The 12,062-nt window shown below is 35.2% G+C and overlaps 2 protein-coding genes across 4 annotated transcripts; one reads left to right on the top strand and one right to left on the bottom strand.

Moving 5' to 3' along the window:
• Positions 1 to 1,433: 1,433 nt before the first annotated feature.
• On the top strand, positions 1,434 to 6,074 carry LOC106336886. 3 transcript variants are annotated; one of them, XM_013775853.1, is made up of 6 exons: positions 1,434 to 1,646; positions 1,823 to 1,899; positions 2,049 to 3,280; positions 4,933 to 5,334; positions 5,423 to 5,679; positions 5,764 to 6,074. In XM_013775853.1, exons 3-6 carry the CDS (start codon positions 2,131 to 2,133, stop codon positions 6,022 to 6,024), a joined length of 2,070 nt encoding a protein of 689 aa, XP_013631307.1. In that variant the 5' UTR covers positions 1,434 to 1,646; positions 1,823 to 1,899; positions 2,049 to 2,130; the 3' UTR covers positions 6,025 to 6,074. The 3 variants fall into 3 exon arrangements, with proteins under 3 accessions (XP_013631307.1, XP_013631308.1, XP_013631309.1); XM_013775854.1 differs by having other exon boundaries at positions 1,434 to 1,638; XM_013775855.1 differs by having other exon boundaries at positions 1,538 to 1,547.
• A 618-nt stretch (positions 6,075 to 6,692) lies between these two features.
• LOC106340028 (protein PTST, chloroplastic) lies at positions 6,693 to 8,834 on the bottom strand. Its single transcript, XM_013778897.1, has 10 exons — positions 8,775 to 8,834; positions 8,693 to 8,743; positions 8,543 to 8,576; positions 8,196 to 8,439; positions 7,987 to 8,076; positions 7,761 to 7,829; positions 7,490 to 7,595; positions 7,306 to 7,394; positions 7,117 to 7,229; positions 6,693 to 7,015 (listed from the first exon to the last, which is right to left on the bottom strand). The coding sequence occupies exons 2-10, from the start codon at positions 8,715 to 8,717 to the stop codon at positions 6,913 to 6,915; spliced, it is 873 nt and encodes a 290-aa protein (XP_013634351.1). The 5' UTR covers positions 8,718 to 8,743; positions 8,775 to 8,834; the 3' UTR covers positions 6,693 to 6,912.
• Positions 8,835 to 12,062: the final 3,228 nt, after the last annotated feature.

Consider the following 12,062-nt stretch of genomic DNA (forward strand, 5'->3'; position numbering starts at 1 on the left):
TTAACCTATTGATTTTTTTGTTTATTTATTTAAAAATAATTTAATTTTTTACAGTAGGTTTTTATGAATTATTATTAATTTTATGATATTTGGTTTTCTTGAAAATTGTATTGTAGCAGATTAATATATACTATATAGTACTATTTGTGTTTTTATTTTCAGCAAAAAGAAATAACAATTCATTGTAATTAATTTAATTTTTTGATTTTAAGTGAAGTGGCAGATTTGTAAATAAGAAATAAATGCAATGGCTAAATGTGTAAATAAAAAGAAATATTTAATCTGCTATCCGTGTTTTCAAACAATTCTCATTTAATCTACTATCCAAGTTTCCAAACGACATAATCTGTAAATGAGAAAAAAATATAGTGACTAAATATGTAAATAAAAAAAATATTTAATCTGATATCTTTGTTTCCAAATAACTTTCATTTAATCTACTATATAAGTTTTCAAACAGTACCAAAAGGTATTTCAGTTTTAATAATATAGATTTTTTATTTAAAAATGATTTAATTTTTTTACAGTAGGTTTTTGTGAATTATTATTAATTTTATGATATTTGGTTTTCTTGAAAATTGTATTGTAGCAGATTAATATATACTATATATTACAGTTTGTTTATATTACAGTTTGTGTTTTTATTTTCAGCAAAAAGAAATAACACTTCATTGTAATTAATTAATTTTAATTTTTGATTTTAAGTGAAGTGGCAGATTTGTAAATAAGAAAGAAATACAATGGGTAAATATGTAAATAAAAAGAAATATTTAATCTGTTATCCGTGTTTCCAAACAATTCTCATTTAATCTGCTATCCAAGTTTTCAAATGACAGAATATGTAAATGAGAAACAAATACAGTGACTAAATATGTAAATAAAAAAATATTTAATCTGCTATCCTTGTTTCCAAACAACTTTCATTTAATTTACTATATAAGTTTCCAAACTTCAGTTTTAATAATATTGATACACACCAATTTCCCCCATTCTTCAAAAACCATGTGTAGAACCAAATAAATAAACACACAGGAAGTCAGTTCATTCATATTCATATCGTGGTATCATGGGCCATAGGTTAGGCCGCAAGCTCGATATACATGCTCTCAAATAATGACATATTAACGGGCCTCCATTCAAATATGTTCTCATTTTTCCCTCTTACACCATGTATATATATTTCGAACCTTAGGCTCATTTTCAAAATCGTAATATAAGATTCAAAACTTTTAAATAAATTTCCCAAAAAGACACAAAAAAAAAAAGGCCATGAGAAAGTTGGTGTGCATCATGACCGAAAAGGTCAAACGGCATGTTTCATATCTAAAATCTCCAAATTACGACAAAAGAAATTAAAGGAAATCTTGTCAATATAAAAAATATTGTGATTATTGTAGTAATAGATGTGTATGTGGCATCCAATAACAGAGTGGAGAAATCCATGGTTCAAAGCAACCATAAGATTAGCTCAAAGAACACTTTTGATTTCTTTTCTCCAACAATTATAAAATTAGCTCACTTGTTCCTTTCCCTTCAATCTCTCATCTGTTAGTTCTCACTTCAAAATCTATCTTTCATTCATGCATCATCATCAGCATCATCGTCGTCATCCTTCGATTTCACTAACGTTTATTTTGGGTTTCTAGGTGAAAAGTCTCTTTTTCTGCAAATTCACACTTTCTGCATGAGTTTTTCAACCTAGAAATAAAGTGTTTCATTGAAACTTTTTTTGACCGACATAACAATGACTCGTAAACAAAAGTTACCCCACTATATGTCTTCTCTCAAGAAAATTCTGATCAGTTCCCTTTTGTTTTTACAGAACTTGATCTCACCACATCATGCTTGTTTCACCCTTATCATCTCTTTGCTCAAACCAATATTCATCTTATTCTCCAGGTACTTGATTATCTTAAGAGAATTAATTTCCCATTTTATGATATTTATTACTAGTTTCTATGTTCATACTATCAGACGCGTTAAATAATCTCTTAAATAAATGAAAAGGAAAACACTTTATTTATTTTCCTTATATATTAACAAAACAGTGCTTCAAGAGGTTCAACTGTTGGAACCGACATATCAAAGTTTCGGTTCTTGTCAGAACTTGAAGGATCAGACGAAGCGAAGATGATCAAAGAAGAAGAAGAAATCAGTGAACTGTCGAAATTGGTTTTCAAATTCGAGTTTCAGACGGAAACTTTCGAGAGGTTAAGCAGAGGAGGTTACAGATCGTTAAGTGGTTCCGATGAGAGCGAGAGCAGTTCCTTGTCTTGTTCTCCGGCGATTTATACGGCGGAGAAGAAGTATGAGTCTCCGTCTCTGGCAAATAATCTCACTTTCGTCGTCGAAAACCCAAAGTCGGCGACTTTTAGGGTTGAAGATTGTTTAAAGACACCGGAAAAAACAGAGGACTACGGTGAGAGCAATATTTTGTCTACTTCTCCGGCGGTTTCCACGGCGGCGAAGAAATATGAGTCTCCGTCTCTGGTGAAGAATCTCAGTTTTGTCGTGGAAAACCCAAAGTCGGCGACTTTTAGGGTTGAAGATTGTTTAAAGAACGGAGAAAAAACAGAGGATTACGCCGGCGGTTCCGGTGAGAGTTTGAGCAGGGTTTTAGGCTCTTCTTCTACCTCTCCCGTCATTCCAACGGCGGATAGTAAGTACGGATCACCATCTCCGGCGAAGAATCTCACTTACGTTCTCGAAAACCCAAAGACGGCGACATTCACGGTTGAAAAAACAGAGGATCACTCTGTTTCTTCCACCGTTGGCAAGAAAGAGAACTCCGAGATACTCCGATTCTTAACCGAGGAAGATTTTATGGAATCGGATTCCGATTTCGTTGACTCGAGTCAAACATTCACAAGCAACGAAGATGGGTTTTTGTCGGATTCCGACTTCGGAGAAACATCACCGCCCGAGGAGAAAGGGCAAAATCGTAAAACCGTCAATTCTTCAGGTTCTAGTTCTGACTCAGAGGAAGAAGAGGACGAAGAAGGGTTCGAGAGTTTATGGGAGCATCAAAATTTGATAGAGCAACTCAAGATGGAGATGAAGAAAGTTAAAGCGATTGGTGGGCTTCAGACAATTCTTGAAGAAGAAGAAGAAGAAGATGATTGTCCTAAGATCATGGAGGAGTTAAAGCCATGGAGGATCGAAGAAGAGAAGAGGTCTAAACATGTTGATACCATTGGAGAAGTTCATAAGTTCCATAGAAGCTACAGAGAAAGAATGCGAAAACTCGATATCTTGAGTTTTCAAAAGTCCTTCGCTCTTGGTATGCTTTCTCAATCTTTTTTCTTTATTTTATAAAATTATTTTCATTTATAGTTTTATTAGTCAAATAACTTGGCCTACATTGATTTTATTTTGTAGTGTTTTATAAGTTAGAATATTGTTTTTTCGTAAAACCATTAGATCCCACGAATAGGGTTTATAGAATTCTATTTTTCTAATTAGCAATTGATGACGCGTTTTGCACCAAACCTAAAAGCTAACCATTATTTAATTTTCTTTATGGTTTTCTTACTAGTTTTTGAATAAATCTTTTCTTGGAAGTTGTGTTTACATTTAGTTTATTAATTACTTGGAATAAGATTATTAGGGAACAGTACGTATGTCATTTTAGAAGAAGTTAGTGATTTTTTAGTAGTAGTGTTTTGTTTTAATCGGTGAACAAACACACTTTATTAATTAATTAATTAAACGTCTTCCATTCTATTTATTGTTTTAGGTTGGAGACTAAAACGGATCTTTGACAAAGTAATTGCATTGTCTTAAATCGCTTACAGTTTTAGGGTTTGTATAGGACGTTTTAGTATTCTTTACCTTTCTTAGGTAAGTAGATCACATGTAGATCAATAGATGCTAGCATATGATAAATGTTGCTTCAACTATAACGTTAGATTTTGGGAATTGAAAACTTAGTCTAACCAATTTGCTTTTCTTTATTTATTAAGCCAATGCACACATGCAAATCTTTATTGGCCCATTTCACCAATTGTGTGAGTTTTTGGGGGTAGCTTTTGTGTTTCTTCTTTACTGCATGATCTCTTTTGGAACTTCTTTACCTAAATTTTCTTATGACTCTCCACTAACTTTTAGTCTTGCTAGTGGAGCCTACCTTTCTTCTTTTCCATCTAATTACTCTCAAATTTGTTTCTTCTAGTAACAAAATTAGATTTTGGAAATTTATTAGGTCAGTAAGCATTTTAATGACTTCTGTGTACAAATTTTACAGTCTACAATTTGTTTGATTGATTAGAACATTTTCATTGGGAAGTTCTCCCACAATCTTTTTTTGAAACAAACTTCTTAGATGAGTAGATCAGTAGATGCTATGTGACAAATGTTGTTTCAACCATACTGCTTTGGGAATTGAAAACTTAGTCTAACCAATTTGTCTTTCTTTATTTGTTAAGCCAATGCACACATGCACATCTTTATTGGCCTATGTCACCAAATGTGTCATTTTGGAAGTTAGCTTTTATGTTTCTTTTTTATTGCATTGCTCTCTTTTGAAACTTCTTTACCGAAGTTTTCCCACTCTCCACTCACTGAGCCTTCTTGCTAGTGGAACCTATTTTTCTTACTTTCAATCTATTTACTCCCAAGTGTGTTTCTTTTTTAAAACTTAGATTTTGGAAATTTTACTAGGCCAGTAATCATTTATTTAATGACTTATGTGCGCCAATTTTACATTCTACCATTTGTTTATTGAGTTATTAGAGCATCTTTAATTTCTTTTTTTTTTGGTATATAATTTAGTTATATAATTAAGCAAGCTAAAAGTATTATATTATACTATTCTTAGAAACTGGTTTTGAGAACCTTATGCTCTCATGATTTAAATTCGACATTTTTGTGTACTAGTAATTTTCTTATTTGGTTCGTCAACTTAACTTTGATTCTTGGCCATTTTTCTTGAAGGGCTTCTTCAATCAACGAACCCCTCGACCGTTGGATCTTCTCCCTCCCAGGCGTCGTTTTCATCAGTTTTTAATCTCCGGTTATGGAAACTGAAGAAACCGGAAACCGAACCATTGGTTCAATTCAGAAAAGAGACTCACGGAGAATTAGAGAACGTGTACGTTGGCCACATGTGTTTGTCGTGGGAAATTCTTCACTGGCAATACGAGAAGGCCATTAAATTGCTGGAATCCGACGTGTACGGTTCTCGTCGGTACAACGAAGTCGCCGGAGAGTTTCAACAGTTTCAGGTTTTGCTTCAGAGGTTTCTTGAAAACGAGCCGTTCGAGGAGCCTAGAGTGCAACACTACATCAAGAAACGTCGTGTTCTTCGCAACCTCCTTCAAGTCCCGGTTATTCGAGGTAAGAATCCTTAAACTGAAACTTACCAAATTCTTAAACCGGTTCGGGAGTTTCTAACCGGTTCTTCGAATGCTGATGATGTTAACAGAAGATGGAAGCAAGGACAAGAGGAAGGAAAAAAGAAGAGATTACGAGGAAAATGATGACGGTGCGATTAAAAGTGAACAACTTGTGGAGATTATGGAGGAAACCATTCGTTTATTCTGGCGGTTTGTACGTTTTGATAAGTTAACTAGCTCCATTCATGATCATAAATCTAGAACCAAGTCACAGATAGAGCCAGATCATGAAGAAAACTCAGAAGATCTAGAGTTGTTCGCAGATGTTAAAGCAGAGCTTCAAAATGTAAGTTTTCACTAAACTTTTTTAATTTCTTAAAATTATTTGCTAGCCGGTTTTTTATTTGTCATTTGATTGATGCGATCGCAGAAGGAGAAAAGGTTGAAAGATGTGTTGAAGAGTGAGAGATGTATCATAAGAAGATTCAAAAAGCACAAGGAAGAAGATTCAATAGAAGAGCAAGTGCTTCACTTCTTCTCACAAGTGGACATGAAACTTGTGACAAGGGTGTTGAACATGTCCAAGCTCACCAAGGATCACTTGGTTTGGTGTCGTAATAAGTTGACCAAGATTAGCTTTGTAAATAGAAGGTTACATTTGGATCCTTCCTTTTGTCTCTTCCCTTGTTGAGATTTTTGTATTGACTTGTAGATTTTATTATGCAATGATGCCTAACTAGATCCGTCTTGAAGCAGAGTATTGTATATGAACTTAAAAAGCAAATGAATAAAGGGGACGTTTACAACTCCAGTTGAGTGACGTAACTGAAAAGAATATTTATTCTATGACATAGATTATATTAAAACTGAGTGGGAGCTACTTCATGCTTCACCATTACCACTCAGCATCAGCACCATCGTCATTACTGAGTTGCGTAATCACCTCTTGATGGTCATCAAAAGACTATTTCAGTGATGCACATGAAGTTAAAAATTATATTCCCAAGAAAAACGCAAGCGTTTTGTGTTTTCTATCATGATCTCAAGAGTTGGAAGACAACAGGTCGCATTCAAAGGAGTTATGCAGAAGCGGTCCAAATCACACAGAGAATCTAATGTTTCTGATTAGATATAGCTTCTAATAATTTACTCTTTTATAAAATGGCTATGTGGCTCTTTCATACAAAATCAAGAACTTCTTGATATAAGAAAAATAACAAATTATGAGGAAGGCAAATGATTCTTTTGTGAAGCTGATGGGTTTCAGGAAAAAGATCACCCTTTAGTACTCAGAGATCTAAAACAATACTTCTTGATTAACCCAAAAGAAAATAGTTTTTGTTTTAGAGTCTCTCGAGATCCAACTTAATCCGGTATCCCTCTCAGTCACCTATTTGTTGTATTATTCCTTGTATCAAACATTCAAACACCTCAGAATGGCATTTAAACAAAAAAAAAAAAAAAATCGGCGAGTAAAAGACCTCCTAGTTATATGGGTTGTGTCTAGCATCTCATTTACACCGGTCTGAAAACAGATGGGTTATGTTTAAGGGTAGTATGACCAAAATGGGTGATGCAACTATTCCACCACTAGAACATTGTTCTCCAACATTCCTTCTCCGGAAGTAGGAAACTCACGTGAGATCTGCCATTCTCCATCCACTAAGAACTTCATCTCATACCTTTAAGTTTCAAGAATTCAAAAGAAAAAAACTAGTTTGAAACATGAAAAAAATGATGTTGAATGCAAAAATAAAGAAACTAGAAGAATAAGAAAGGGTACCGCCCAGGACGAAGGACTAAAGTGGTGGAAAATTTAGTAAAAGAAGCTGTGTACTCGGGTGATAGATCCTCAGGTTGGCTCCATCCATCGAACGATCCCATTACTTGTACACTCTAATGTGAATATCAAATAAATGATGTTTAGTGTCGATACACTGTAAGAGCCTTTCAGAATGTGAAGGTTGTTTACCTCTGCCATGCCAATCCAGAAGACATTAACTTCCTTTGATTGTGCAGCTTCCACGTCTTTTATTTGTTCCTTCAACTTATTATGAACAGCTTTAATGGGAGAACAAAAGAAGAAGATTTAGTTAGTATATAGTTCCTTGAAGGCAACCTATGTAATGATGAAACCAAGAGGAGAAGAGAAGAACCATCTAAACGAGTGAGAAGGTGTGATTGAATGTACTTTCCGCTAATCTTTCTAGACCCTTGTGGAATACCAAGATTTGCTATTTCTTCTGCCAAGTTGACCAGAGCCTACTCATCCACAGAACAATAATATCTTGAAAGAACTTAAAATATGTATTTGATTGGCAATGAACATGGAGAAATTACTTATAAATACTAAATCAGCTTAAGGGAAGGAGATGGTGAAATCTTGACACTGTAAAATCTAAGACAAGTATATATATATATAATGACCTGAACTTCGAGCTCCATGATTGCAAGCTCACTTTTTATGCTAGTTATCTCGTCCTCCTGTGTTTTAAGCTGCAAAAGACTGTCAAAAGTGAATAAACATGTTTCTGCAACATTAACCAAACATGACTATATATTTTGAAGTTATTAAAAAAAGAATTTTCAACAAACAAACTCAACACCATCGAAGAACAACAAAAGATATATAATGTACATATTAGACAAGCACCTGACGCTTGAGGAAGCGGTTATGTTGATTAGCTTCACTCAACTTCTTAACAATCTTCGATCTCTGGTTATCGATGAGCAATGACTTCAACTACAATAACCAAAGGGAGATTTTTGTTACATCAATCAATCTTCATTGCAAGTTCCTTTCATCATGTAAGAATATATATCTATATGTAACAAGAGAGGAACATAAATAAAGCTTGTAACCTCGTCACTAGTGAGAGGTCTAGAAATAGAGTCATCGAGTGAATCTTCTGACAATGAGTGTTCCTCCTCAGTGCTGCCGACACGGACTAAATATCTCTTCAAGAGCAAACTGTTCTTGTAATGATTTCGTGAAGAAGCTACCATAGATAAAGGAAGTCTCTGGAGATGTGAAATTGTGGCCAAACTACCTAAACTTGATGCCTTTAAGTTCCATGAAAGAGTGAGATTTTGCTCAAGACAATGTCTGTGTTCAAGAACAAGAACAAGGACAGGAACATGAACAAGATCAGTGTCGAAAAGGTTACTTTTTTATGAATAGAAAAAACAAAATAATCAAATTTGTTCACCTTAAAAATCCAAATTCCATTCTGGGTACACAACCTGCATTTACAAATTAACAGAAATTAGGGTTCTTTAATCCAATTCCACCTCATTCCAGAAACTAATTGATAGACTGTCCAAATGAGCATATTGGGAAGAAGAAGAATGAAACTAACCTTGACTTGTACAGAAGTGCTTCATGTTATAGCAGAAAATGCGAGTGATAAACTGATTTGGAGAGACTGATGGTCTGGACGAGTGAAGAAGAGCAACAAAACTCGAGAAAGTAAATTAAAATATTTCTGTGTGGCTGGCAGCAACATAATTTTGATTAAACCTTTTTAATCTTTCGAAATATGAAGAAACATATGGAAACCGTGGGAAATAATGTTTCAAATCTAGTCCTCAAAGTTCTAGTTTTATTGGTTACGGAGATTTATTTTCTTCAATGATGAATTGATCCTCCTCTTATACCTTTCATATTTCAATGATTATCTTGTTGCAAGCATGAAACAAGACGTGAGCGAAATTAAATGTCGCTTGGTTTGTTTCTTTGGAGTGATTTTTTGGTTTGGGATTTGAAATCGCTCTTTTAATTTCATAAGTTTGGTTACTTACCTTTTTTTTTTTTTTTTACAAAGTTTGGTTACTCAGGCCATCTCCATCTCTGTTCCATTTTTTTCTCTAAAATGGAGTAAAAGTGATTATAGGGTAAAAAATGTTCCAATCCAACCACATATCTCACTCCATAACGAAGTTCACTCCATAAATGGAGTAATCTATTTATTTTTTGTTCATCACTCCATTATAGAGTGGAAAATGGAGTAGGATTGAAGCAATTTTACTCTATTTTTACTTTTATTCTATTTTGGTGGAAAAAATGGTATTTTACATCAGAGATGCTCTTATCTTCATGTTACTTATATTTGTGGTTAGGGTTAGGCATGATTATTTGTTACTTGTTTATACTCATCATTTGCCTCGTAGCCAAGGGAGAATCCAGACCTCTTTTCCCGTGGGTGCACAGTTATTAGTATAGTAGATATAAATTACACATTATAATATTCATATATATATAAAATTCCTTCAAAAGAAATATACAAGTTTTTGAAAAATTATGGGTGCATCCGTGCATGTGCACCCAACACCCTTTTTTTTTTTGAACAACTAATTTCATTTATTTAAAATAGATTTTAAGATGAATTTAAACCCAAGACAACATGGGCTGAAAGGTAGGCTTTTGCAAGCTCATCGGCTGGCCCATTATTAGCTCTTGGGGTGAACATGAAACGACAAGCGACAAACGGAGAAGAAAAAAAAAACCTAAACCGTCGATATCAAAGAGAACACCGTAGAGTTTCATCGTATGTCGGCATGAGGAGATTGCTTGTACAAGCACTTGGGAGTCTGTTCGAATACAGATGTGAGAATAGTTTTGAGAGGCTGCAAGAAGCATGGCTTCTCTGATCGCAAGCGCTTCCCCCATGCATGGAGAGGAGACTGAAGCTTGGACCCTGGACCCGCGAAGCAGCTCCACTGGCACTAGATTTGTGAAGATCCATGCTAAGCCGACGCATCTTGTGGTAGGGTTCCATGACGCATCAGTATTGCATAAGATCTCCTGCGGATTTGAGATCGCGATCTGGTGGAAACGAGGGGCTATCTTCTTTCTAGCGTTGCTTGGTGGTTGAGCACTTTCCTATTCTTTGAGGGCCATCAACACTTTGGAGATAGTATCTGTCGGCGATTGTGCACGATTCTCAAAGAGGAGTTGATTTCTCGCGGTCCAGATGAACCAGCAGATCCAAAGGAAAGCATTGCCTATGAAGCCGTACGGTGGAAGGGGGGTCCGATTCCAGCTCTCCTGGAGCTTCTCAAAGAAAGGCGTGTTCCATGTTGTGTCAATTTGGTCACTCCAGGGTCCCTTATTCCAAACATCGACTGCGAATTGGCCGCACTCAGCACCCTTTATCCTCTTTCTAGCTTGGTCAATGTCTTATCCACTTTGAAAATCAAGTATTTAATCGACGGCTTGTTTTCAGATGACAAAAAGAAAAAATAAATTACTAATGTATGTCAAGATTTACACGTGGGATTTGGTAACTACAAAATCTAAGAAAACATATGATATGGATTTGAATAGTAAGAATAACATTGTATTAGTATAAAAGGCAACAATGTCAAATAGTGAGTTTTGTGTTAGTAGAGACGACAAATTTTCTTTAACAAACAAATGAAAATTAGAAATAACTATGATAAAAAAAAATCGGGAAAAATGTTAAAAAAACCTTCGACTTTTTGAATTGGACCATTATAATCCCCAGCTTTCAAAATAACCACAAAAATCACACATTTATTATTGACTATCTAAAAAATACCTAACTTTTCGTTGAATGGATCAATTTAAATCCGACGTTTATTACACTAACAGAACGTTTAAACCCAGTTAATTTCCGTCGTTAACCAAAACAACGCCGTGTTCTGTCAATTAAAAAACACACATCCCTCATTATTTCCCAAATCGATTTGGGGGTTTTCTCCACCACAAACCCTAAATCACGAGCCACCACCAAAAATCTTGAATCTCACTCGATTGACTTCACCTTGCACGAAGATGAGTTCGGATTCGACGTCAGAGAGCTCAACTGTGGCGACGTTTGATATTCGTGGATTTTAGACGAAATGTGTTTGCGGGACTGCAACCACAATCTTCACGGCGGATACTGTCAAGAATCCGGGGAGACCTTTCTACAGATGTCTTACGAGAAGAAAGGTAAATTATTTTGCATCTTTGATTATATTTTGTAGGGTTCCATGTTTTCTCGAAGATGGGATCCGGGTATTATCAAAGAAACAGTGAGTGGAGGGGATCTTTTTCAGATCAGGGGTCGTCTGTACAAGGGAAGACGGATCGGAGTAGGCAAACGATGTATGTTGATGGATCGTAGAGTGGTTAATTCGGAGAAGATAAGGAAAATTGGGAATCTCGGGGAACAAGATTTGGTTTCAATCATCTTTAAGATGAAATTGAATATCTCTGAAGGTAATATCTTTTCTTCGTTTGAAAGTATTTTCTTTGAAGGAAAGGAGATATGGGGAATGATATGGGGATTCAATATGACTGGTATATGGAAAGCGGAGATTTTCTGGCTTACAGAAATGCGATTTTTGATTTTGGGGATTATTGAGATCGTGTGTTTCGGGCTTCATTGGTGCTTTGTGATTGTGATTCAGAGTATCAATTATGGATTTGATATCATTATGGAATATTTGTCAAATTTTGGATTGACTAAATGGACTGGCTATAAAAGGATGATGGGGTTTTTTCTAGTTTGCATCGCTTGTTTTTGCTTTAAACTTCTACACGAGTTTGATCGCACTTACTATATCATGACACAGAGTAATTTGCTTAACAAGGGGGAGATGAAGAATGGTGACAACACTCGGAAAAGGTTGAAGATCACAGTGCCTCACTTTGACAACTCAGAGTTGATCAAAACCTTCTCCAAGACGTTGATTGGTCGGTGCATGAATCCACCGGCGCAG

The sequence above is a fragment of the Brassica oleracea genome, chromosome C4 (genome assembly GCF_000695525.1).
Source record: "Brassica oleracea var. oleracea cultivar TO1000 chromosome C4, BOL, whole genome shotgun sequence".
Classification (NCBI taxonomy): domain Eukaryota; kingdom Viridiplantae; phylum Streptophyta; class Magnoliopsida; order Brassicales; family Brassicaceae; genus Brassica; species Brassica oleracea.

Coding starts and splice junctions, on each gene's coding strand:
- LOC106340028 (XM_013778897.1), bottom strand. CDS start 8,717: ATGAAGCACTTCTGTACAAGTCAAG. Junction 8,440..8,542: donor ATGGAATTTGGATTTTTAAG/GTGAACAAATTT, acceptor TCTTGAACACAG/ACATTGTCTTGAGCAAAATC. Junction 7,395..7,489: donor CCTTCTCACTCGTTTAGATG/GTTCTTCTCTTC, acceptor CTCCCATTAAAG/CTGTTCATAATAAGTTGAAG.
- LOC106336886 (XM_013775853.1), top strand. CDS start 2,131: ATGATCAAAGAAGAAGAAGAAATCAGTGAACTGTCGAAATTGGTTTTC. Junction 3,281..4,932: donor TCAAAAGTCCTTCGCTCTTG/GTATGCTTTCTC, acceptor TTTTTCTTGAAG/GGCTTCTTCAATCAACGAAC. Junction 5,680..5,763: donor TTAAAGCAGAGCTTCAAAAT/GTAAGTTTTCAC, acceptor ATGCGATCGCAG/AAGGAGAAAAGGTTGAAAGA.